This window comes from Tetrao urogallus, assembly GCF_951394365.1.
Source record: "Tetrao urogallus genome assembly, chromosome: 20".
Lineage (NCBI taxonomy): Eukaryota > Metazoa > Chordata > Aves > Galliformes > Phasianidae > Tetrao > Tetrao urogallus.
This window is the reverse complement of record NC_136833.1, coordinates 522288-549200: the sequence shown is the minus strand read 5'-3', so window position 1 is coordinate 549200 and position 26913 is coordinate 522288. Positions and strand designations below refer to the sequence as shown.

Sequence of the window (26913 nt, the reverse complement as noted above, 5' to 3'; positions counted from 1 at the left end):
TGACGCTTTGTGTACGTTTTCACTGCCACACTGAAACTATTTATTAAATGTCATGGGTCACCACACAAGTGTGCTGAACTTAAAGAAACTCAGAGATACTGAGTCAACCTGGCTATTTCGGTCCTTTCCAAGGGTCTTTGTTTAAGGCTGTTTTGATCCTCGTGAAAACATGGCTAAAAATCTGCACCAGTGACAACTCAAAGGAATGGAGTGCCACTCACCTGCCCCGGGAGCTGCGCCTGGCAGTGGAGGGCTGACAAGCTGGGCACTGCCATTCTCCATCTGGTATCTCATAGAGTGCTGGTCTCAGGCAGAACAGGTGGAAGGCTTTGTTGCACTCGTCACACAGGATCAGCTTGTCATCCTCACCTAGGAGAGCGCAACCTACTTGTAACTGAGCACCACAGCCCTGCACAACCCGCGACGCAGAAGCTGCCATGTGGCTGGAGGTCAGAACGCAGTGAGAGGAAGATGCAAAGTGCCCTCTGATAGCGGGCACCCTTCCTTCTCAGTTTCCACTGCGGTGGAAACAAGCAGTATTTGAAGAAAAGACAAAGCAAAGTCCATTGCTCTGCAAAGATTTCATTTGAGACAAGGGTAGAAAGCCGCCAAATACATTTCACCCAGAGTAGATGCCAAACTGACCAGGAGGAAAGAAGCATGCTGCAGAGAGCCTAGCATGCCCATGAGCCTAGTAAGAAGCTAGGAACATAACCATAGCAATTCTAGCCTCAACGTGAGGCACAGTGTTTTTCTTTCTACTTAAGGTAGCAAGCCCATAGGAAAAAAAAGGGCATGCAGCAGAACTAGTCTCTCCATGCTTCTCAGTGATGACAGATAACACAGACACAGTCCTGAGCCAGCTACTTCATTTACTGAAAAGAAGTGTGGAGAGCTTGCCAGCATGTCCCTAGCATCCCAGTTCTTGAGTTCTGTTAAACCATAATCTGTTAGTCTCAGGTGATCCCTCTCCTACATCTGCCTACAATTTATATATTTTTACAGTTTACATATTAGTTTGGAGGCTCCACAGTGGAGGATGTTGCACTGGTTCAGCTCATTTCTTTACAGAAGTGGACAACACAGCCTTCTGGTAAGCAAAAGCAGCTCCGTTTTCCCTCAGATCTGTCTGCCCTCATTTCCCACTAGTGTTTCAACAAATAGAAAAGGAGACAAAAAGCACATGATGTGGCAGAATGTGCTACCAAGCTCTCTCCTCCAGGCTTCCATCCAAAAGGAGAGGTTATGGCAGAACAATTTTTACTCTGCTAGTACTAGTACTCAATGACTGGTAACACTGTCTAATTTCCCCTTCCACCTGCAGGATTCTCAAGCCCTCCTTCATACAGTCCCTCCTGTCACCTATTTGGGTACTCCCCAGCCTTACCACAGCAGTGACCAAAGGCAAACAGCTTCATTTCTCTGCTCTCACAAAAGAAACAAAGAGCTTGCTTCTTCCAGCTCAGCAGGCAGTTCCACTCCCACTCTAGCCCCAAACTAGCATCATCCCACTGCTCTCTCCTATTCAGTTACAGGGTGCATTAACCTTCCCAGCCTCTTCTTGCTTGTTCCTTCTGCAGGAGATGGGAACAACTGACAAGGCTCAGAGACCCACAGACCATTCCAGCTCATAAATGAAACTGAGACAGTGGCACAAATGCTCCTGCAGAAGGATCTGCAGACAATCTGTGTCCAAGTACCCCAGGGGACAGCAGCACTGCAGCGTTCTGCAACACTCCGCACCAGTTTCATCAGAATGGTTTATTGGAGTCAGGGTCAAACGCTTCCGTGAGATCAATGCTTCTGAGCGCGTAAATCCTGACAGTCAGAACTCAAAATACAGCCAAAGGCAGAGTGACAGCAAGAGGGGCACGTTGCCTAAGCAGGGCACGGAGAGGTGACAGCGTGCGACTGTCAGGCAGGCGCGGGCAGGAGTGCGTACCTTTCTTGCGACACACTTTGCACCGGGCGTTCTCTGCTGACATATCCCACTTGATACAGGCATCCAGCATCCCGAGCAGCACGTGCATACGGGAGAACGTCTGGGCCTCACGGATTGCCATCTTCCACTTCTCCATGGCTGAAGCAACCTGCAGACAGACCTAACAACTTACAACAAAGCACACAGACACAGCTTGCTACAGTCTGAAGATGTTTTTATACCCTTTAGCCGGGGCCCTTAATAATCAAAACCCAGCTTTGTATTTCTTTCCTTCTACATAGCCACTGCGGCCCTACTTGTGGTTTATCCATAACCAGCCTCGCTGGATCAGACAGTTCATAGTCCTGCTACATTTTATGGCCAGGCTGGAACAACCAACGTGAACTCCTCTAGATTCTTACTCTGAACGTCTAACCCAAATAATCGGCAGGCTAAGAAAATAAAAAGTAGAAATCTAGCACTGCAAAATGTGGGATTAAAGTCAGGAGGCAGCTGGCAGCATCACTCGAGTGCGGGGAATTGGAGCAGCCTGCGCTGCCCTCCAGTGGATACTGCAGGGTGGCTCGGGCCCATCAGCAGGAGCTGCCACTCGTCCTCCTTGCCAAAGGACTGTGACATCAACTGTGATCAGATGTGACAGCCCCAGATATGAAACCTGCCCCTTTCCTGAGATGGAATGACCTCAGCACGTGTGAGATCCCAGAATGAGCTGCAAGTGAGGATGAGAGCCTGAGATTTGTGCTGTCTGCACACAGTAAGCTGCATGTGAAACCTCCAACTCAGCTCCAGGGGGTTCTGAAAATCATACTACTGCAGATCGGAAATGCACCAGAACAGAGGAGTAATCCAGAGCCACTGCACATCCAACTCTATCATTAATCCTCTGCTTTACAACAATGAGGTGATGGCCTAGACACGACAGGGACATAATAGAACTCAAGTTAGTCTTCTATCCAAGGAGAATGAAAAACAAACAGTGAAGTGTCAGATGGGAAAAACTGAACTCTGCAGCTGACAGCAATTTGGGAGCCAAACAAAACCCAGTTTTTTTTTCTTTTGCAGAGTTGCACATTCTCCTCCCACTGCATTTGAAGAAGCACAGTGTGTATCAGATGCTTGGAAAAACACACAAACCGTTCTAGTAAGCCAACATCCCCGTTGCCATTGCTAGCATACAACCTGGAGCCCAAGACATTCAGGACAAATGGAAACCTGCATTGCCTACTGTGGTAGATTACACAGCATCGTGCTACTTCTCTGCAGAACATTGTTGAGGTGCTTCACATACTGTGTAATTGATTTTCCAAGTAACTGTTCCATGGGTTTTGCTGTTAACATACTGGGTAACTGCTGGGCCAAGATAAATCTGCAAAAGCTGCTGGCACGTTATGCTTAGATTTTTCTCTCCAAGCCTGTGGAATTTCACAGATTTTTAGCCTTGCTTCCCAAGCATCATGAGACTGTGGCATTTTAGCAGGACCATTATCAGGGGAGTTCCAATTGCCAACTAGGCAAAAACGGAGACTGAAGGAAGTCAAATACCCTCCCACTGGGAAGGGAGCATTCTAGCAGGGAAAACAAAAAAAGCCCCACAGATACACTGCCAGAGGCAGCCTCAGTCACGTTTCAACTGCAGAGTAACAGAAAATTCCTGCTTTGGGAAAGATGACAAACCTGCACCTAAGAAACTCTCGTCTGGTATCCTAAGATGACAGAAATGCCTTTCCACCATAAACACCTCTGCAACCATAACTCTCTGACTGTGACTCTGGGATGCTGTCTGCCCTCATCGGGGCACTCCAGTGAGAGCTGCCCCCCACCCAGCCCCTCACAGCCACCCTGAGCAGCAAGCACAGGGGCGGGCAGCCGACCTGTGCTCAGACAGCTGTGCTGCACCTCGTGCTGCAAAGGGCCCACAGCTGATGCACTGCCTATGCTGGCACAGCTCCAGTGCTACTGCCTCCCCACGTGGGAACACAGGTGTAAACACACAGGCAAAATACAGTTTTTCAGAAGCAGTAACAAGCCAGGTCTGCACTGCCCTCTTCTACCACTCAGTAGTGCCTCTCTAACTGGGGAGCTGAGCCAGGAGGAGCCTTTGGTGCAGACAGTTATGCCAGCAGATGGATACCTTATTGAGCCCCAACTTGCTTCTCACAGGGAAGACTAGGCAGAATGGGCCACAATTTCTCTGCTGTAGCCTTCAAGCACACCAAGTGTGTTTTTCCAGTTCAGCTACATTGTATTTTCCCTGATATGTACTCTCAATGCAGCTACACCTCTAAAGACTCCAGCTTGAGATCTGCTTTTCAAAGTCTATGTAAGAACACAAAAATAAATCCAAAGAGTTCAATATTCACTGTATGACCATGAGCAGCTAAGGTAAAGAGGGCACTGCACTGCATTACTGCTCCAGAGACACCAAAACCAGAGCACCAGAGGGAGACCTGCAGCGCCACCTGCCCAGGGTGACGATAAGGACACCTGTGCTCATGGCACTACAGGGCCGAGCTGTGTAATGAGGTATGCAGCCACGTTGGAGAAACTGGGCAATACTGCAAAAATTAATTGCCATTTTGAATTTAAATCCTGCAGTATTCAGAAGTACTGCTGTTCCAGCTGGTTTCCAGAGGACGAAAGTACTAATCAGGATGTTTCAGCCATACTAGGCACATCTTCTAACTGAGCTGATATAGTTGAAAACTCTGCAACTGTGAGGATGAAGCAATGCTATGGAAGCCTGGCCTCGCCATGTCATCAAGGGAGCAAAGCTCTATGGGTAGAGTGCCAAAACTAATCAGGATCAAAATGACTCACTTTTCAGGCAACTAAGAGCTCAGGTTTCATGTCTAACATAGCTGTAGCGTGAGCAGGGAAGTGGCTGGGGCTCCAATACAGAACTCACTGCTACATCAGTTTAGATATTGCAGTAAGTCTTTGTTTGCCCTGGATGCACACCCTGCAGGAGTGACTTCCAACTACAGCTTTAAAACACGACAGCACAACGTGGTGCTGCTGAAGATATGCGAAACGCCGTGATCCACGTCCTTTCTGTCCCAGAGAAACTGATTTCTACAGCTACATTCTGCTGAGAGCTTTGAGAAAAAAGGAGCTTTCCATTCCCACTGCACTGCAGACTGGAAGATTCAACAAAGCTAACAAAATTTAGATACTTCAGCACACTGAAGACTGAAAAATTTCTAGTGACTACCCAAACATCCTCTTAACATGGCAATGCCACGCATAACAAAGACCCAAGGGCTCAGCACACGCTGATAAGAGGTTTCAAAACAAAAACAAAAACACAAACATAATGAGTTGAACATCTATTACTTTTCTAGTCTGGAAATGTCAAATGCACCTGCTGCTCCAATGCTGGTCTTGCCACTTCTACCGAAGACAGTGACCAATCAGGGCAAATCATTTCATTTTGAAGGGAGAGGAAAAAGAGAAAAAAAATCCCATGTCACCAATGTCCCATTCGGCTCAGGAAAACAACCAACATCCTCACAGTATGAAATGCTGGTTCAGGGCAACTGCCTGAAGAATCTACCAAATCCCCTGCAGCTTCCCTCCATGCCTTTTGGGAGGCTACACCTGTAGAGTCACCCAGCTCTTCCACCTGGTTTTCCAGGCAAGCTGTGTGTAGCCCAGCCTGCGTTGCTGTGGGCATTTCTATCCATAACAAGTCTTCTATCTTCCTGAATAATACGCATAACTCTGATATTTACCTGAACCTCGCTGCCTTATACTCACCAGAACCTCAGCAAGGCTCTCTTTTTCTTTGTGGGTCGAAGGCAATAAGACCCCACCTGTTCTCTCTGATGGATACAACTCAACAAGTTCCCTGAAATGCTGTGTAATGCATTTTTATTAATGTGTTTTTATACACAGGTGAGGAATTTTGCAACGGAAGTCAGATACCCAACTTGACTCTTTTCCTGCCTACAGAGAGAATACTGCAACTGCAGCTATACAGAAGGACTTTTACTCAGCTAAACCTTTACACTTCAGAGTAACCAGGGAACATCTGGACCCATAAACAACAAACTCACTGCACCCTAAACTTGCAATAGGGAGAAACTGCACAGGATTTACTGCCAGACGAAATTTAATGTAACTCGGGGTTCAAAGGCAGTACAGGACTAAAAAGAGCCCTGGGGTGAACAATACCTTAGCTTCTTCTGCCATTTTCTTTTCTTCATCTACCTCCTCAGCCTTGGCAATGTAGTCCTCTCCTTGATGTTTCCTTCTCTTCTGCTTAGGGGCCATGAAACCTTGCAGAAACTTCTTAATAACACCAGCTTGGAGTGCAATCACACACTCTCCAAAATCCTTTAGGCTCTCCAGTGAGTATACCTGTTAGGAAGAGTACACAATCACATCAGTTGGACATCACTCTTTGCACTGTTTAGGGAGGTTCTGTCCTGGCAATGGATATCTGTGATACTTAATGCAGTGTTACCGTGCACCAAGTCCCACACTCGGTTATGGGATCAGCATGTTGCTGCTGCTTCTGCTGGAGCTCACACGTGGCTGATGAGCATGCATAGCACATCAATGCTTATGTCGGTTCAAAAAAGGAAAAAAAAGCAAGATGCTTCAGGGCAGAAAAGAAAAAGTTCTTCCATTTGATGTTTCCCATCACTCTCTTAACACTTACGATTGCATCTGCACAGAGAGGTCTCTGTTCTGACTGAGGATGCAGTTTAACAGGTTACTAAGCATTCCAAGACAATGTCATCCTTTGGTAGGTGCACGCACCAGTCTCAAGCATGTGTACTCTACCCATATCAGGTAAGCTTATCAACTCCTAAGGAGGTACAGTGCACCAGAAATTCTCACGTGAGCAAGGCTGAACTAGCCAGAACACTGCCATATTCAGCTCACTGAGCAGATACACCGCTGAACAGAACGACCTTTAGCTCCTAGATGTGGGGCACAAACATTACTCCAAGTCTAATGTGGTCTGAATTTATGAAAAATCACCAAAAAAAAAGAAAACTGCTGTCTCAACAATACATTCTGGCTCTGACACAGAAGCTAAAAAGGAGCCAAAAAGAGCTCCACTGAAGTTCCATAAAGAAGCCCCTCCAACAGCTGAAGAAAACAGGACAGCTGCACAGTTGTGCAGGACATTTACCCTCAAAGCTACAGCTCCCCTACACCAAATCAGCCTCAAGTTAGCAGTTGTGTAGTCTTGAAATACTAGTTAACAAAGAATGCATATGCAACAAATCTGATTTTCCCGACCCAAAGAGTCAAGACCTTAGAGTCAGTGTCAACGGGTCTATCTTTCTTAGCACTACTTTGACTTTCCACTCACTCTTGCTTCAAATTCCGGTGTCACATCAACGTATCCCAACCCTCCTTTCTGCAGCCGAGTTGCAACCTCAATGAGATCACTTCGGAGGTAGTTCAGCAGTTCCTGGTTGCCATCACAGGATTTGAGGCCCAAGTTCTGTTTCCGAGCCAAATGCATAGAATGTGTGATGTCCTGATACCTAGAAAATCAAGAAAAGCCTTTGAATGCACGCAGACCAGTGCCCTGTGAGTTGTCAGTGTGCTGGGCAACAACAGCTTCCAATAACAGCCACATGCCCCACCAGTATGGAACGCTCCTTGAAGGATGCTTTAAAGCAAAGCTCCGCCTCTGTGGATGGAACAGCACTGCCTTTGCAAGCTGCGAGGAGCACCTTTAAGACTGAACCTCCTCCTGATTTTGAGCATTACTTATTGAGTAATACTTGTAGTTACTGTCTACAAAAGAATAATTTCTCATTCTTGTTATCTGCCCCTGCACAGGTACAATCAAAGTGAAGTGCTGAACGTTGCCACAGGAATGGAAAAGCTTGCTATGGTGAGGATGTGCTGTGAAGCTGAGAAGGGACACAGGGAAACAGCAGGCTCACTTTTTCTCCAAGCGCTCCTTTAGCTGGCTCTCTCTTACTCCTTGTGGATGCAGGCAGTCTATCAGCTCATCCAAGTCCTTCTGACTGTCACAGAGAAACCTGGAAGATACAACATTCACCAACATCAGCTAATCCATCTCTGCAGCAGCAGCTCCTTTTCTTAAGCACTTCACAAGAATTAGTAGACAGCAATGACAATTAATCTACATCCCAACCCCAGGGACGAGGTGAAAAACTTAGGCAGAATGCTTATACCAGCTTTTCTGTAAGACTGGCCTCATTTCAAGGTCCCCAAATGTAGCCCATTTCAGGGTAAGAAGAACAAAAACAAAATAAACACAGAACTAATTTATAGATGTCTCCTCCCACTAAGTTTATTAAAACACTGGCATTTGAATTTAGTAATCTGCCCTAGGGATTAGATTCACTGAATTGCAGTCAGCTTAAGCAATCTGAATGTCATTTTTGATGCACTAGAAAAGATTAACATGTTATGCACTGCATAGTATGGCAATTTAATCATTCTTTCTGTAGAGCCTTCAACTGATTTCATTAAGCCCTAGATCAAAAAGAGTATGTTCCAGTTTAGACCACGATAGCTGATGCTACAGATGTGAGACGGAAAGCCATGCCCTCCACAAGTGCAGAAGATCTCCCTTCTAAGAAGCTTGCATTAACCTGAAAGATTAAATATAGTATCTGGGAATCACATTCATCAGCTTTCTGCTCTCATCAGCTCTCTGCTCACAAAGTCCTTCAAGAGAGCAATGGTAGCCTGCAGTTAGCTGAATCTAAAAGGGCAAAATTTCTGCATAGTTCTCTAAACAGGCACTTTCAGCAACTGCAGAGTGCAACCACACTGCTGGTCATGATGCAGGGCTGTATGGTCAAACTAAGCTTTCTGATATCCTGAAAACCTGCACCTTTCTTTTTCTTTTTGTTCTTTCCTGTGATGGCTCCGTGCCTCATCTCCTGAACCACGTACTGGTGCGAGCACTGGCAGACCTGGGCTTACAAAAAATAAAATACAAACACGTAGCTAGCAGATGATTGCTCCTTACAAAAGGGAACTGAAGGATCAGCAAAATCTTAAATGGAAACAAGCACAAAGTGATCACCATGACGTGATCCTCGCCAGCCACAGAGAAGACCTGAGATCTAAGTTTTCTTCTTGGGCACAAGCTCAGATGAACCAACTTACAGCTAGAGAAGGGTGCTGTTCGACTCTCCTGGAATATCAGTATCTGCAATGGGTTCTTATCCTGGGAGAAATCCTTACTAAGTATCTCATCTGGAAAAAAAGTATTTCACAGCGCTAGTATGCTTATGTTAGGGGAACAGCCTGACAACCTGCATTGCTTTATTAAACTGATTACGCCAATAAAATACAGAATTGTTTAAAAACAGAAGAAAAATGGTCCCTTGCCAATCATCTGCTTCAGTACACCCCAACACTGAAGGGCATCCTCGCTTTGCACACAGAGATCAGATCTTTTGGCCACTATTTCTGCACACTCTGCCTGCAAGGAACAGGACAGAGCAGCTCCAAACATCCCTCACCCACTGGAGCCTGGCACAGGCACTTCTGAAGCAATGAAGGGCTGGTCACATGACTCAAAAGACATTCACACAATCCCATAATAACCATATGTCAAACAATGTCAAACAACACAAATCCTGTCTTTTTCTTGCAGATGCCACTTGTGGTGAGTGACGTGATCAGCATTCCTACATTCATTGAAGGTCTACAGACAGATCATTACAAAGTCTGGCATTTCTAAGTCTACTGGAATTGTGCTAAATAGAGACATTCCTCGAGATTATTTAGCATCAACTTCCTGCCAAAACCTTGGGGTAAACCTTTGAACTGATCCTAAACCATGTTTCAGAAGAAAGAGCTTGTCACAGCATGGGAATGGCACGAAGCAAGCTTCCAGTCATCCTGCAGATACCCAAAGAGCACAAATACCCAGTGTGTTAAGAAGGTTGCCTAGGTTGTGATAAAACAGCATTAAATCACTGCTGCTTACATGGGATTCATTTGGGAAATATCTGAGAAGATATTTCTACCCCAGCTTTCTCAGTTTTCCTCCAAAGCTACGCAACTAAGAGGGGAATTTCCTGCACAGTTTTCCTCTCTGCTAGAAACGAAAGGCCACTGGAAACAGTTAACATAAGGCACTGGGAGTCTACAACTACACCGTCTGGGGAAAGAACGCAGGCTGCCAGCCAGAATGAGAAAGCAGGGAACATCCTTGTGAGGAACATCCTTGTAAGGAAGGCAGGTGGGGCCATCCAGGCACGTGCACCCATGGGCTGCATGCAGGCCATTGCTTCACTGTGGTGCAACTGTCACTGGGCACCAAGCGAACACCAGTGCACTACTGCCCCTGGAAGTGGGCACGGGGAGGGCATGGTGCAGTGCTGACTCAAGTTATGACAAATAAGTTTATGGATTTTGCCACTTCAGATAAACACGGTCCTGTGAACAGAGAACAACCCGCAGCCATGCTGGGCGTTTTGATAAAGGAATTTGAAACCGGTCTCAAGATCGCCAACAAAATCGCCAACTTCCTGGATTATTTGTGACTCCATTTTCAGTCGACTTAAAAACAAGACTTGCAAATTTTCAAATGGAATGTATAGAACTGTAATAAAAAATTTGATCATGCCTCTTTGCCAGACTTCTATAAGCCCTCTCTTACCAGAGAAACATCCCTCACTTCACAATGGCTCCTTCTTCTCTGCTTTCTGGCAGTACGAACATTTGTGCTGTTTTGAATGATGAAGAACAGGAAGAGTAAAACTTCATCCACAACCTCTGATGAACACCTTGAGAGCTCAGGGAATTGCAGCTACTTTCATCAAACCACAAAGATAAGTTAGTTTCCCAGAAACTGGGCCTATGTTTTGTCTTTTTTATATATTCAATATATTAAAAACTAAAATAAGTTTCGTTACTTGTATACATTAACAGTATCATATATTTTATGAGGGCTGTTTGAAGGTAGTGCTTTGTTTTATGATGTTGGCCCACAGTGTCAGAAGCTGTTGGTGGCACAGCAGTAGAGGTTGATCCTTCCCACCACTGCCCCGTCACACCTGACAGAACAGCATCCAACATGGAAGCGCATATGAAGCACAGGTGTGTCACTGAACTCCTCCACAAGGGAAAAGTGGCACCACTGACAAACATGGGCACTTGCTGAACGCTTGATGGACCCAACCATGGATGCAAGCGCTGTGAGAGAGGGTGGTGCATTTCAGCAGTGGTGACAGTGCAGTGGGTCACAGCTCCACCAGTGCAGGTTGTTACGAGTGCAGCATGCAGGCTCTTGCTCACTGCTGGTGAAAATACATAGCTAGTGGTGACTACACTGAAAAAGAGTGTTCTGTGGCTGAGAATTTGCTCTATTGAATAGTGTTCTTGTGTTCTCTGCATCTGTTGCAGTTTCCAGGGAAACTAGTTAAGAGGCACTTGTTCAAGAGCAACCTTTGTAGATGTGGCCCTAGACAATTCCTCTTCACTAACTGTGGCTCAGTCAAGCCAAAAGGCTGGAAACCTGCGGGCTAAACTAGCACAAGTTTGTTCCTGCTGAAAAGGAAACAGGGAAAGGAGAGTACCTGCAACAGACAAACTCAAGTTTTCTCAATCCTCCCAATGAGTAAGAACTAGGACTTCTAGGAGTAGGATGTTTTACATCAGCTTGAACTCAAATGCACACAATATAAACACATCAAAGACACACCTGTGGTCAGTGACACCGTGCTGCTATGTGCAGTTACAGCTCCTGCTTCCCAAACCAGCTCCATGCACTCCCTACCCCCAAAGGAAACACCTGCACCTCCAACTAGGGCTCACAAGGCTGGGAGCACGGACACTACAAAGACGGCTGGTATTTTAAATGAGGAGACAACAGGTCCATGATCTTGTGATTCTTAGTAAGTAGGAAGGGAAAGTAACTGGTGCCATTCATGTAGCTTGACATAGAACTTATACACTATAACACAATCTGAAGTAATGGAAATGATGCCCGTGGGAGAACCAAGACCAGATGGAGGCCTTCAAACTGACCACAAATGGGGTAACCTGTTTAGGCTAAAGGCCTAAATAACAGCCAGGATTCTCTCCTTACACATCTGGCAGCACAAGCCAGCAGGCTGGTCAGCAGTTGTAACAGAGGGAACGTGATACAAGTATTCACTCAAAAGGAGCTGTTCACATGCACTTGGGTTGAATATTCCCACTTGTTCTCATGCTGCAAGGGACAGAAAGAAAGGTATAAAACCTGGACTGCAGACTACGGAATGAGGAAATCAGGAGGACAACATCTAGAGGAGCCCAGGATCAGTACCTGCTCTGGAGGATTGGTAGAAACAGGGAAACTCCATCTGTAGAATATAGGCGTGAGAATGGAGTCTGTCAGCACCCACACATGGTTAACTCAAATTGTCTGCTGAGGGGACCCGCCATACCATGGTGTATTCCTAATAGATGAAGAACAATGGGAGTTACTCTGCAGAGATGCCACTATTTTTAAAATGCAACTGCTTTCATAGAATCATAGAATGGCTTGGGTCAGAAGGACCTCAAGGATCATCAAGCTCCAACCCCCTGCTACAGGCAGGGCATCAACCTCCCCATTTATACCAGCCCAGGGCCCCATCCAACCTGGTCCTGAACGCCTCCAAGGACGGGGCATCCACAGCCTCTCTGGGCAGCTGTTCCAGCACCTCACCACTGTCTTCATAAAGAAGTTCCCTCCTTCAACTTAAAACCATTCCCCATCATCCTGCTGTTATCTATCCTTTCAAAGAGTTGATTCCCTTCCTGTTTATACTGAAAGGCTGCAGTGAGGTCACCCCGCAGCCTTCTTTTCTGCAGGCTGAACAAGTCCAGCTCCCTCATCCTGCCTTTGTAGGGGAGCTGCTCCAGTCCCCTGATCATCTTTGTGGCTCCCTCTGGACCCTCTCCAACACCAACAGCTCCGTCTTTCTTGTACTGGGTGCTCCAGATCTGGATGCAGTACCCCAGATTGGGCCTCATGAAGGCAGAGTACAGAGGGACAGTCACCTTCCTGTCCCTGCTGGCCACCCCTCTGCTGATGGAACCCAGGACACCACCTGCTTTCCAAGCTGCAGGAGCACACTGCTGGCTTTTCATCCACTAGAACCCCCAGGCCCTTCTCTGCAAGGCTGCTCTCAAGGTTTGCTCCTCCCAGTCTGTATACACACCTGGGATTCCTGAGCAGGATAAGTGAAAAGTCTATTGTGCACTAATGTACTACTAGAAAGGTTTCAATTAACCCATGGTTCTTGTCAGAAAGACAGGTGCACATGTATCACACAAAGCACTAAAGCATGGACACAAGACTTTCTCAAGGACCATAATGCCCAGAATCTTTAAACAGGGAGATTTTAATAGGCATCAACATCAGTGAGTGTGGTTCTTCTGTCTTTTCCTGGCAGAAGAGTGGCAAACATCCACGCATTTCTGATTTGAAATAGACTTTTATGGTTTGAAACTGATATTCAGCTTCACCACTTCTAGGATCAGAGAGCAGGCCCTCTTCTTTTGCAGGGCAAAGTACTCCAAAAGCAAAAACCACTTCCATGAAGTGGTACTGTTCATGTAAGTCCATGGTACTGTTCCTGTAGCTCTTGGGGAATTACGGATTCTATTTCTTCCCTTACTATTGTCCTGTAAATTCCCATTCTCAAGGAGAAAAGGAGCAAGACTGTGAAAAACAACACATCAAGGAGTTAATCTGGTACTGATTTCAAAGACCTAAATGAAGAACAGCTGTAGCTTTACCTTGCTATATGTGCAGTGTGAGGCTACTCTTAATTTCGTTTTAGATGCACTACCAGGAAAGAGGCAGAAGATGCAGCAGAACACAAAGAAATGAAACTTCCTATACACCACATGCCAACATTATGAGCTATAGCATGCAAACAATACGGGAGTACCGATGTCCAAGGACTTCAGTGCAGTTTCAAGGCCTTTCAGGGTATGCAAGGACAATATGAAAAAGCAGTCAAGGAGGAGACAGTTCTGTACCATCTAAACTCATGAGAGTCCTTGAGAAAGGAGAGATCAATGGCGATGGCCAGAAAGCAAAATACTGTAACAGGAATATGGATTTCCTAGAGGGAAATTGCAGTTGCTGCTGTCCCTTCAAGAAACAGATCTCAGGTTGCCTTTGCTTTCCCTTTTGTAGTGATAGCTGTCAGAAAGGCTCTCTGCAGTTCTAGAGCTTCAAAGAAAGTCTTTCAGCGGAGGGAGCTTACTGTTTCTCTGTAGAAACGGCTTTTGGTGATCCTGTTGGGAGAAATTCATGCAGCCAGTGCAGAAAAAAATTCAGTCTGAAGTGATTATGTGCTCTTTAGCAAACTGCCATTGTACCCTCTGCTCAATTAAGGGCATGAAGGTGTAAATCTGGTTCAGACCATCCACCTTCAGTGCTTGCTACCAACCTGGTTGTGAGACCAGTGCACATAGGCAAGATATCTTCATTCAATAAAAAAAATAATAAATAAAAAAATCAGCAAATGCTACGATTCTTAACAGTCCTTCCTAGCATCCATCAGATAGGACAGAAATCGAAGACATTATATAACAGAAGAGTCAGACAAAAAAAGTCATCTAGCCCAGCATCTTATTTCTCAGTGGCAGAAGAGCAGAGCAGGCATACAGAGACAGTTCTTAAACCTGCCCCTCAGATTTCAGCATTTGCTCTTTCATAACCTTCTTGAGTGCCAGGACAAGAACGCCTGTGCTTAGCAGTCATCAACAAACTCCTCTGTCAGTGGCTTCTCCAACTGCTGCACAGGCACAAACGAGAAGATCCACAGCAGCCAGGAGCAGTGAGTCGGGGATATCAGCAGATCTGAAGTAGTTCTTTCCTCTCTATTTGAACAACAACAACAACAACAACTGCCATTTCCTAGTTTAATTTTTTGGTCCCCCGTTTCTACATCAAAATAAAATGCACTTTAAGGAGACTTCTCCCTTCTGCACTAACGTTACTTGCTATCACTCTGCTGAACACAGACACATTACAGTATTTCTGTAATTTGCTTCCCAGCCAATTATTCTCTCATGAGAAAAGCTTCCTTCTCAACTTAAGGCACTTCAGCTCCTGCCAGGCCCTGTAACAACAGATCTTGTGAAACAAGATTGCTCCCGACTGAGAAGAATTGTTTTGTCCTTCGTCTGTACTTCAGTTTAAGCTCCTTTTCATTTCTTTCATTAGACTCAACCGCAGTTATTAGGCATGCCTTCTTACTTTTAATAAAATCCTCATCCTGAAATGAGCCATATTGAGAATGTTTCCTTACTGCTGTTGTTTTTTTCCCCCCTAGTTTCCTAAAAACTTTCTTTCCTAAAGGTAAGAGGCATTACCTAGCATGGAAACTAAACAATCCTTCTATGAAGGTGATCCACCTGGTGGATGAGGGTATGGCTGGACATAACCACCTAGAATTTAGTGAAGGCTTTGTCTCACATCTGTCCTGGGACTGGGATAGATGTGCACTTTGCTGGGTAAAACACAGCTGAGGGCCAGGCTCTGAGCAGTGCTGGGTGGAGGTCCATCCAGCTGGCGGCCATCACCAGGGCGCTCCCCAGGGATTGGTACTGGAACCACATCTGTTTAATACCTTCAGTGAGGATCGGAGGAGAGGATTGAGTGCACCCTCAGGAGGTTCTCAAATGACACCAAGCTGGGAGGAAGAATTGATCTGCCTGGGTGTAGAAAGGCCAGTTGCACCAGGGGACATTCAGGCTGGATATCAGGAATAGTTTCTTCTCCAGAAGAGAGGTGAAGGAGTCACCATCCCTGGAGGTGCTCTTGAACTGTGGAGATGTGGCACTGAGTGATTGTGGGCATGGCTGGGTTGGGTTGGACTACTGTCCCTTCCAACCTTAACCACTCTATGATTTCATGATCTCTTTGAAAGTTTTTGAAAGCATTTTAGGTTTCTGGGTGCCAATTTAAGGTTTGTTGTCTGTTTGTTTTTTTTTTTAAACTAAGATTCTTAATTACTTTGTTCTCTTTTTTTAAACACCATTGTATGCTTAGATTCAGTATTCTTGTCACTTCTTACAAAGCTGCTCTTCAAAAGTAGAATATAACTCCGTCCTGAGACCAGACAACACCTGGTTCATAAAGCTGCCTCTCCTGACTCCATAAAGCACTTTTAAGCCTTGTAAGCCTGCGATCCTCTCAGCACATCAGCAAAAATTGCCAACCTGATTTGAGAAATTCAGCAGTGCTGTCTGAAATGCTGTGCTTTTTCAAACTCAGCCTAGAATTACACAGGGGTTCTGTATTACATAGCTCATCTGATTTGGCTCTGTATTACCTTGAATTCATAGCAGTGTGCACTAGTAGCTTAAGCTATGGCTTTTCTTTCATAATTTGTCCTTCTACTGGAACATGTATTTCCACCCCTGCTGAATGAAGTAGTAGTAAAAGAGGCAGTTAAGGAAGAGCTGAGCGAACTTTCTTGTGAATCATACAATCTACAACCTCTTATTTAGCACCCATGATCTAGGAATAACTTATTTCCTGAATTTTGGCCATGTAACAAGATGTGCAATGATTTAGACTGGAAAAGAGGTGGAGATCTCCCACTGCAATACTAGACAGAGTGAAGGTACACAGGGGAATCTTTGCTTTCTCCTACAGCCCTCTAACAACGAAAGGCAAGGGAAGAGAATTACGAAGATGTCCACAAATGTCAGTCTCCTCAGCAGTTCTTGATGGGAGAGGAGGAAGACCTTTGGTAAAGGATTTCTGACCTGCAGCAGCAGAACTACACTTTGGAGCTCAAATCACAAACTAGTGATATTTGGCAAAGATGGAGAAATCCCACTTGTCAGCAGGAGAAAACTGGGGGAAAAAGACACTGCTTATAAAGGAGCTGCAGGCATCAGTACTTTGTGAGTTTTCAAGGTTATGGATAACCACAGTCCTTCACAAGTAATTTGGTAGGTACAGGCGGGGCCATTTTTTCTTCTGTCGTGGGGACAATGCTAACTTCTCCTTACCATCCAATGCAACACTTGACATAGACTTTCTTTAAAGACACTGATAGAACCAGTCAGTGGAGCAGGTCAAACATGCTCAAAGGTAGACTGTTCACATGCAATTGATTCATTTTGAAGACACGTTGGTGGCTACAGCTTGGCATTAGGAAGTATTAAAGGGATAACTGGCTGTCCACATGTAAAAATATTTTGCTAAGCTCTAATAATCATCAATAGCAACAAAAAACAATTCCACATAATGGCGTTATAGGAGAACAAATGCAGTCTCCCAACTTGCTGTGAAACCTAGAAAGAAAGAAGGAGCTGGGGGACTGCTCTGCATGTCTTACGTGATAGAAGAACGAGCAGCCTATACATGTGGCTCCAAAGACAGCAATATGTACAGCTATACAGAGGCTATTTCATCTGCTGAAGGACTCCATGAGCCACAGTTCAGGCCTGTTAAGACGAGCCATGAACAAAAACCTAGACAACCAGGTAAGTCACTGCTCCCACAGATTCTTGTTCAAAATACAGCTTGCCAATACTGAAAGCAGAATTAAAAACAACAGACACAGCGAATCTTTTCAAATAAGAATTTTCCTGATTATAAAATAGGTAAAATTGATACAACAAAAAAGTGTTAATTTAGATTGGCTTTAAGTTTAATTAAATTAAACAGAGTGTTTCTACAGTCTCTTGGATCAGCTGCCATTCACTGTTCACTGTTAGTAATATCAGTTACAGAGGTCTGGCAGGCCTATAAACTAATTCAGCAGTTAAATACTGAAAGAGGACTATGTACACAGTAGGACCTATTGAGTGACTTCTCTGTACGGTTTCCTTGACCTTTATGCTTTGAGTATTTTGCAGCTATAAAGCATGTATTACCATAAGTTCTGTCCTTGCTTGGGTGCAGTGGTCTCTGCAGGGAGGTCTGCAGCACATGCAGACCTGTGAAGTGCACTCATTCTGCCATCAGCGGCTGTGCTCTTCCGCTTGTCTGGAAAAAAAAAAGCACAAGCTCAAATTCTTATTCGTGCTTCTTCTCAGACATACTTTATTTCATAAGAACTAACCTACCTTCAGTTAAGTACTTCCAATCAACACTTCTACCAACAGTGCATTTGGCAGAGAAAAGCAATCCAGAATTACTTTGCTAAAGCCCACAGTACTAGCACTTACAGAAACACAAAGATGAGCAATTCTTCAAGAAAATATTATTACATCCTAAAGCACATTCATTAAATTAAGAAAAGCATTTCAACCATTTCACAGAACTTTAGAATGGTGTGGAAGGAACCTTAGAGCACAGCCAGTCCCAATCCCTGCCATGATCTGGTTGTCCCCTGCCAGCTGCCATACCAAATTCATGGCTTAAGTACCTCCAGAGATGGAGAACTCGCAGCTCTAGGCAGAGAACCAGGGCCTCTAACCTAAATCTCTCCTCTTCTAATTTAAAGCCACTCCCCCTTGTCTCATCACTATCAGACCACGTATAAAGTCAATCTTCTCTCCTACATACAAATTCCCTTTATACTGGAAGGCTGTAGTGAGCTCTCCTCTCTTCTCCAGGCAGAACACCCCCAGCTCCTCGGCCCGGCTCCACAGCAGAGGTGCCCCAGCCCTCTGAGCACCTCGTGCCCTCCTCTGGACCCGCTCCAACAGCCCCACGTCTTTCTCGTGCTGGGGGCCCCAGGCCTGGACGCAGGACTCCAGGTGGGGCCTCACGAGGGCAGAGCAGAGGGGGACAGTCCCCTCCCTGCCCGCTGCCACCCCTCTGCCGATGCAGCCCAGGCTGCTGGCGTCTTTCCGGGCTGCACGCTGCTGGCTCAGGTCAGCTTTCCCTGCTCCAGAACCCCAAGTCCTTTCTGCAGGGCTGCTCTCAAGGAGTTCTTCCCCCCTTCTGAACACATACCTGCCATTGCCCTGGTACAGCACCTTGCACTTTTCCTTGTTGAACAACATTTGGTCCAGGTGGGCCAATTTCTCAATTGTCTGAGGAACTACAGCCTGATCTTGGTATCAGGAAAAGTCAGAGGGCACGCTGCCTCAAGTATGATCATGAGGCACATGCAGGACCACCAGAGATCAGATCCAGCCAGTGTGGGCAGGTCCTGCCCAACCAGCCTGACTTTGTTCTACAGCACGGGGGGATGAGAGAAAGGCTGTCAGCACAGACTAAATTCTACTCAGAATTTAGTAAAGCTTCTGACAGTGCCTCCCACAGCATTCTGCTGGGGAAGCTGCAGCCTGTAGCTGGGACAGATGCACACTTTGCTGAGTAAAACTCTGCTGGAGGGCTGAGCCCAGAGCAGGCCAGAGGTGGCCAGTCACCAGTGGTGCTCCCCAGGAGTCAGCACTGGGGGCAGATCTGTTTAATATCTTTACTGACAACTAAGGCCAATGGGATGAGCTTCAATAAGACCAAGTACAGGTTCCAGCACTTTGGTCCCATGCAATGCTACAGGCTTGGGGCAGAGTGACTGGAAAGATGCGCAGAGGAAAAGGATCCAAGTGTATTAGTCAATGTAGTGCATTAGTCAATGGCAGGCTGAACATGAACCAGCCAACATGAACACTTTGCCCAGGCAGCCAAGAAGGCCAGCAGCATCCTGACTGGTATCGCAAGGGTCTCTGCTCCCAGGTAACAGCACTAGGACAAGAAATGACAGCCTTCTGGCACACCACAGGAGGTTGAGATTGGATATTAGGAATAATTTCTTCAAAAGAGAGGAAATGCATTGGAACAGGCTACCAGGGAGGCAGAGGAGTTTCCAAGAAGTGCAGAAATGTGGCACTGAGGGATGGGGCTTAGTGGCATGGTGATGATAGGTTGATATCATCAATACCAAGGTCAGTCTAGATGGTCTAGAGGACTTTTCCAACCTTAATTATTCTACTGTGTCAATTACACCATTGAGCTTGATGCCGTTTGTAAACTTGCTGAGGATACACTCAATCCCATTCCTTATGTCATTGATAAACATACTGAAGAGCATGAATATCACTCGTGACTGGCCTCCACCTGGATACAGAGCTGCTGACCACAACCTACAACACCTAACCACTTCCTAGTGCAGTGTTTGACCACCCAGGCACCACGCCACCAAAGCAAAAATCACAGAGCAAGAGCCAGATCTTTGGTTAATCCTTCCACCTCATCGACACATTCATGACAAGGTGAAGAGCAGGCTGAGCGGATGTGCAAGAGCGACTATTTGCCAAAATGGCCTCAATCAGCAAAGCTGTGAGTATCTAGAAGACTTCTCTGCTTGACACTATCCCAGAGGGATCTACAGAAAAGTAGTAAACAGGCCTTGAGATTTCTACAATGACAGCACCTGGTCGCAGCTTAGCTTACGGATTCCCAGAGAAAAAGCAGCATGTTTGTTCTCTGTGGCAAACAGATGAATTTGTGAGTTTTGTCACTGGTGGAGCTTAGCTTGCCGAGAAGTTTGGCACATGGTAAGTAAACAGGTACCAAGTAAAACAGAGCAGTTACTCTGTAGCTGATGCTGACTGCTTTTAAGAGAGATGATCATATCCCATGGTGCTTCAGTGCTACACCGCAGTCTCAAAATCCGCAGCAGGGAGACCATAATGAACAAACTCCCCATGTGAGGGTTCCCCTGCATGCACAGCAGGTTGAGAACAGAGGACTCCCACAAAGACTGGCCAGTTCTCCCTTAAGTTCATAAACCCATCCTAACAATCAGACAGCAACAAAGGAAAGATCCACAGAGAGGCTGGCTGATCATACCTCCTGAGCTGTAGTCTTTTCTGGCTTCTTCTTTTTTCTGATGAGGAAGGATGAATCTGTAGTCTATACTGTCATGTACCCAACCTTTCTCAATGAACAAGCCAGGGACCTCATCCGAGAACAGCCAATACCTGCAGGGCAAGGCACATGCACACGTTAGCAGCCACCTGTTACAAGTTTGGTGACTGTCACACACATACACCTTTACTTGCATGTGAGGGAATATCTGTTCTCAGAATTAATATCTGGGTGCATCTATACATTTAGTTGAGAAACTGGAAAAACTCTTATTAAAATTCATTCCGAGAGCACTCCTGCAAAACAAAGAGGGAGAAGACAGTAACTGGATTCTTGAGCACTGAAGCTCTGCTGGCTCGTGGGCTGTAACCTCCAAACGGCCAACTACGTAAATGAGCGAAAACTACCACATTCTGTACGCACAAACTTTGTTTCTGCTCTCCTCCAAACTTCAGTGCAGGCAGAGTACCCTCCACAGCAACCACTTCTTGGAAGCTGTTATCTGTTCCTACAGGAGGGAGGACAGCCAGCAGCACAGGGCCACCTCCTTTCCTACCTGTTGTGATTGCGGTCAGTGCCAACCGGGGTTCTGCGCATCACAAGCTTTGCTTTGGCAATCCCATCCTGGAACGTCTTCTCAGCTGCAGCTTTATGCTTCCGGATTCTTTCTTCCTCTGCTTCCTTCTCCATTCTCACTGTTGGAATTAGTGTGTGGAAGAGTTAGCTTTCTGTTATTGCATATGTATATGAGTATCATCCTTCATTCCACTTGGTCAGGAAAAAAAAAATCATTTACTGGTAACTTTGGTTACGACTGCTTTAGCCATCCACCCTTCACATCATCTTCCACCCACCACTATAGAAAAAAATTATCAAGAAGTGAAGTTTGGATAAGAACAGACTGGAGAAAACATTCCTCATTATTGTTCCTTATAAGTCAACAAAGTTGACTATTACTATATAATTACTGCTATGCAATTCCACGTAACAGAATCAAAGATCTTTCTTTAACTACAGCACAACACAGAACAAGGAATTCTGCTCTAGTCGGCTCTAAGGCTGAGAGTAGAGCAGGAAGAACATGATAGAGATGAGCATGGCCAACAGGCACCTGCATCTCCACATCTGCAGCTATGAAGAATGGTGTTCCTACAAGTCCACATACTGAGCAAACAGACGCAGCACAACAGAAACCTACTCTAGACACAAGTGTCTCACAACCATGAGTAAGTCTTAACATTTTGTTCTTTCCCAGATATGCCACCCTGTGGAGAAGCATTTAAACAAATGAGACTGTGGGAAATATTCTTTTGCATTGAGAAAGTTTGAAGGCTTTTAGCCTTCCATAAAAAGAACCAAATAATGAAGACTTATCTTTACATTAAAGAGTTTGAGCAGATGGAACGAGAGCATATGGAAGGGGTGAGCTGTAGGGCAGGCAAAAGCTAACATGCAGAGGTTGTATGCTAGCTGCTCACTCAAAGAGAAAGGCAGTTTCTTGCTAGAACTTTCCCAGGGCTGCTACCTACTCTCTTGCAGCCATTCGCTGCATTAAAATAGCTTTGGTAACAGTTGATTGGTAAGTATGTGCTTGGTTTCTGAAGTCCTGCCACCGTGACCAACCCTAACAGACTAATGAGATGTGCTGAAAGACATACCCCTGCATTTATTACACCAACCCAACTGACCAGCTTTCACATAATAACACACCAATACTAACCAACTTTCAGTAACTGCAGCATGAGAGTTCTCCCTTTACTTTCTTTTCTGTTAAAGCTGAGACCATCTTAGGAGTACTGGCTGCGATCTTCATAGGCTTAACTTTCAAGCAGTTGGAGCTTGCAGCTCCACAGATGTGACTCAAGCAGCAACAAGGACACCTCTGGCTGCAACACACACACACACACACACACACACACTCATCCACCAGCTCAACCACTCAGGTGTTTTGTCTGCAACTGCTTTACTTCCAAAAGACATTACCATTATTAAAAGTAAATGCAACTGACAGGGTGCAAAAGACACAAAAAGTCTGTCTGATGGAAGGAGCATGCTGAGATGATAACCACAGTGGGAACGAAGCTCTGTTTTTCACACACTCCAATGACACAACCCCCAGAGTCTGAAGCCCTGAGCAGATTGGCTCAGCATCACTGACCCCACAGCCCAACTACTGCACCATCAGCATTAATCCAGAACTCTGCTGCTATGAGAGTATCGTTATGTCTGCTAGTAACCACTGAACAGGTAAATGTAGACCTGGATAACTGAAATGTTGGACTTTGCTGGATGGAAATGAAGTAATACGAAGTCAAACTTCGATGAAAGGCTGCATCCTTCTCTGCCAGAGAGAGCTTGTTTTTCTTCTGGACTCCAGGAATGAATCAAGCTACCCAGCACACAATCTTATCTTCTTCAGAACAGCATTGTTTTTCCTTCACATCTCACTAGTGTAAACTATCCAAGTGAAAACAACATGAAGCAGCTCAAGCAGCAGCAGTGTCTGGATTGTGTTTCATTTTGAAGTAAGGCTTTGTCACAAACTTGCCATGAAACAACTGGAACACAACCAGATCCAGGGCCAAGCAGCCATCCAGCTGTAGTCTATTTGACACCTGATACTTTGTTTTTCTGCATTAGTGAGACAATGTTCCAGATGCTCCATGGGAAAAGGGAAACCAAAGTAAAATCAGTCAGTAAGAGGTTAACTGTACGAAATACATCTATAATATATATGCATATATATAAATAAATGCAGAAAATTTGTGGGCGTGGTAAAAGCCACAGCTCACAGCACAAGAAGAAAAAAAGCAAAACCCACAATATTCAGAATGTCTATGATGTGGGAGTAAGAGATCTAAGCCAGACCAGTGAGATTTATTAGTACTGTACTCAGCGAGAGACCCCTGGTCAAACAGAAACCAATCTGCAGGGGAAGCAGCACAAGGCGTGACACCTGTGAACAAGCATCAACCAAATGCCCTCTGGCTGAGCATCAAGTGAACAGTTACCAGTTTTTAATTGACACTGAGATTGATGATTGATTCTAGTGAGACTTCCAACACCTGCATCCCTTACCAGATGATCTAAAAGGTATAATTACTTTCAGTGCAAGTTAGGGTTGTGTCCAGTACGATACTTCCCTTCAGAGCCCTGGGATATTCCATAGAATTTACCTATCCTCGATCTCTAGAACAAATATTTCCAGACTCCACTAAGGTCACATAAACCAGGCTCCATGCGAGATCTTCACCCCTCAACTATTTCACAAAGGAAATAACCCAGATGGGGTCATGCTGTCCACTTCCATCTGTCCAAGCTTACGAAAAACCAACCAAAAGAACACCAAACAAACCCAGAAGCACACTGCAGTGCTTCACTCCTCATATTCCACGCTCCTTAGCAAAAAGCGCTAATAGAGGCATCCCAAGTTCAGAGTAACTGGTGATTTATAGAGTCTTGAGGGGACAGCCTGCATTTATACAACTCCATTACAACTTCTTTGAAGTGAGAAACCACAAACAAAAGTTTGTTGCCCATATCCTTCTCTGAGAAGCCTGCTAGCATCAATCCGACAACATGTGTGGAGCATCTGCAGGAGCCTGCCATTAGCCAGGAGACTTCCCTGCGCAGTCAGAAGATCACAGAATCACAGCTGTTTAGACACTGTTCTTTTTTTCCTCCCTCCTCTCCTGTCCTCCAAACAGTTTTTCTGTTCTCCAGCTTTCCTGAGTCTGACAGAATTAGAAGGCACTGTTAAAAAGATGCCCGCAGGCAGAACTAAAACCAGTTATCATTTTTAACATTCCAGATTTTGAGCCACCATACAAACACCTAAAGCTTTCCCCAGCCTGTAAGAAAGAATATTTGTGTCTTTCCTTTTTCCTTTAAGCAAATTCCTTAAAGGCAGATAAAGTTTTTGGAAAGACTGTCCATTAACGTGCTCTGCCTTACACCCCACCCCCAACACAGAAATGCCCCAGTCTCCGTTCTTTTTCTTACCTCTCATTTGCCTTTCTTGTTGCTCCCTTTCTTTCTTGGCTTGGATAGCAAGAAGGCGTCTGCTCTTCACAGCACTGATCATATCATCAGCTTCTATTTCTACCCGGTGCTCAATTTTCACAATCTCATTTTTTTTCTTCTCGTTTCTCCCCATTGCATTTTCATCTTTCCCATTCTCCTTGTTCTTGGCCACCATTTCTTTCCGCTTCTGTTTTTCCGCTCTCTTCTTGTCGTTCTCCTCCTTCAGGATAGCGAGGCGCTCCTTCCACAGCTCGGCTGAGGCCTGCTGCTTGGCCTCTACGTGATCCTGCACCGAGTAGGTCATCAGGATCCGGTGGCAGAGCGCCCCGAGTATCTGTAATTTCTCTTCAGGAGTCAACTCGAAGAACTCCGACGTCTCCAGCTTCTCCAGAAACTCATCTTGTACTTCGTTATCTTCAAAAGTCGCCGAATCCTTGCTTTCATCTACATTATCTGAGGCCTCGCTTTCCTCCTGTACGTCCGACTTGCGTAAGCACAGGCGGACCAACTCAGAAGCAGAATGCAACGTAAGTGGTATTTCAGAGAGCTTCATCCCTAGCTCAGCATAATCTTCAGCAATTTCATCCTGCAGCAGGGTCTGCAGAAGAATGACAAGTACCCGGTTCAAGTAAAGGAAGCCTCCCTTTTCTGCACAGAGAGCTTCCATCAAGGAGACTGCTGTAATGGGATACTGAGCATCTGGCATCAGTAGCCCTGAGTAACAGCTCAGGAATTCCACAACCATGGCAACATCCCCAAAGAGCGTATTAGGAAGCCCTTCTGGAGTATCAACCAGTTTAAATGTGGGCAAGTTCTTCCCCTTGAGATCTTGGTCCTCAAATCTTCTGTTTTTTTCCAGTTTTTCCTTCATCTCCTTCTCCTTGCGCTCTTTCGCTCTCTCCTTCAGTTTCTCTTTCAGCTTTTCCCTTTTCTTCTTCAGATACTCCTTCCGCTGCTCCTCTGTCATGGTGGCCAATTTCTTCCTGTGCTCGAGGAGCTCATAGCGCTTCTGTACCAGTCCTCGTAAATCCTCAGGGAGTCGGGCACGATCCTCGTTCGAGAGCAGCCTGGCTGTTTTGGAAATGATGCAGGAGAGTGCACTTTTTTTGTCTTCCCGGTCTTTGTTCTCTTTGTAGTAGGCAATCAGATGCAGTGCTGCAGGAGGCAGCTTCTGCGGTTTGCTGGAAGACCGAGGGGTGCCTCCAGAGCTCCTGGGAGTCCTGGACACCTTGGTGGTACCTTTAGCCATGTCCAGGAGCGTCATCTGCTTCATTTTCATCTTAGGGGTCTTCAAGCCTTTCCCAGGAGACTTTGATTTCCCGGACGTTTTCTGCCCATTTAAAACCCTTTTGCCTCTCTGCTTTTTGTCCAAGGATTTGTTGCTGCCCTTTCCCAGTCGGCTCCTCTTTGGAATGTGAAAGTCAGAATCAAGTTTACCAGGCGACATGATTTTCATCATCTCTTCCAACTCCTCTTTGGGACATTTTGAGATCTTGGAGTTTTTCATCTTCAGTGGGGAGCCAATAATAGATTTCTCCAAATGCACGTGACACCACAAGGTAGGGCTCAGTGGCTGACTCAAAGATGATCCATCAGTTTTGGATTTCTTGGAAGGTTTTCTGTCAGGTGACCCAGAGCTCTTCCTCTTGGTTGAGGGGTTGAGAGTCATATACTAAGATTAAAAGAAAGGGATTTTATATTAATATTGGAAGATATATGAAGGATCTAGATCGCTTTTACATATTTCTTCCCCGTGGGCAAGTAGCACACAGTACCTTAAGGTAACAAAGGCTTCTGCAATAGCTTTCATTACAATGCACAGCAGTCAGCAGGTTGATTATGAGATTAGCAGCTCATTCCAGAAAGTTAACATTTAACTTTGTAAAAGAAAGTATTGCATACACACACAAGAAGATTTTAAATGCTTTCCACTGCACTGCATAAAATCACTGTTTCCTCTCAAAAGGTGAATTTCAGAAGCTGTTTCACTTCAAGATTTCTTAGCAAGTCCTGTAGGGTCCAGTCTTGACCTCATCCAAGTAAAAACTGATAGAGCACAGAGGTGATGGCTAACAGCAATTCAGAGACCTGCCTCTGAACTGCCTGGAAGTTTCACGATCCATATTTGCACTTTAAGGATGAGGTCACAAATGAAACTGAAGAAAGAAAATTCAATTCTGAATTCATGTAATAGAATTTTGTTTTTAAGCTGTTGAAATAA

The 26913-nt window shown here is 45.3% G+C and overlaps 1 protein-coding gene across 2 annotated transcripts in view; it reads right to left on the bottom strand.

The window, feature by feature from the left end:
* Positions 1-26913, bottom strand: part of BAZ1B (bromodomain adjacent to zinc finger domain 1B) — a gene marked incomplete at both ends in the record, with an annotated part of 50294 nt that overhangs the window by 6731 nt on the left and 16650 nt on the right. Inside the window, 9 exons of one of the 2 annotated variants that reach the window (XM_079544973.1) lie at positions 222-369; positions 1943-2090; positions 6116-6301; positions 7269-7446; positions 7855-7953; positions 17780-17891; positions 20631-20782; positions 21226-21364; positions 24672-26364. In XM_079544973.1, the coding sequence (XP_079401099.1) occupies positions 222-369; positions 1943-2090; positions 6116-6301; positions 7269-7446; positions 7855-7953; positions 17780-17891; positions 20631-20782; positions 21226-21364; positions 24672-26364 (2855 nt within the window). The remainder of the gene's footprint in view (positions 1-221; positions 370-1942; positions 2091-6115; positions 6302-7268; positions 7447-7854; positions 7954-17779; positions 17892-20630; positions 20783-21225; positions 21365-24671; positions 26365-26913) is intronic. The other variant, XM_079544974.1, reaches the window with a different exon arrangement.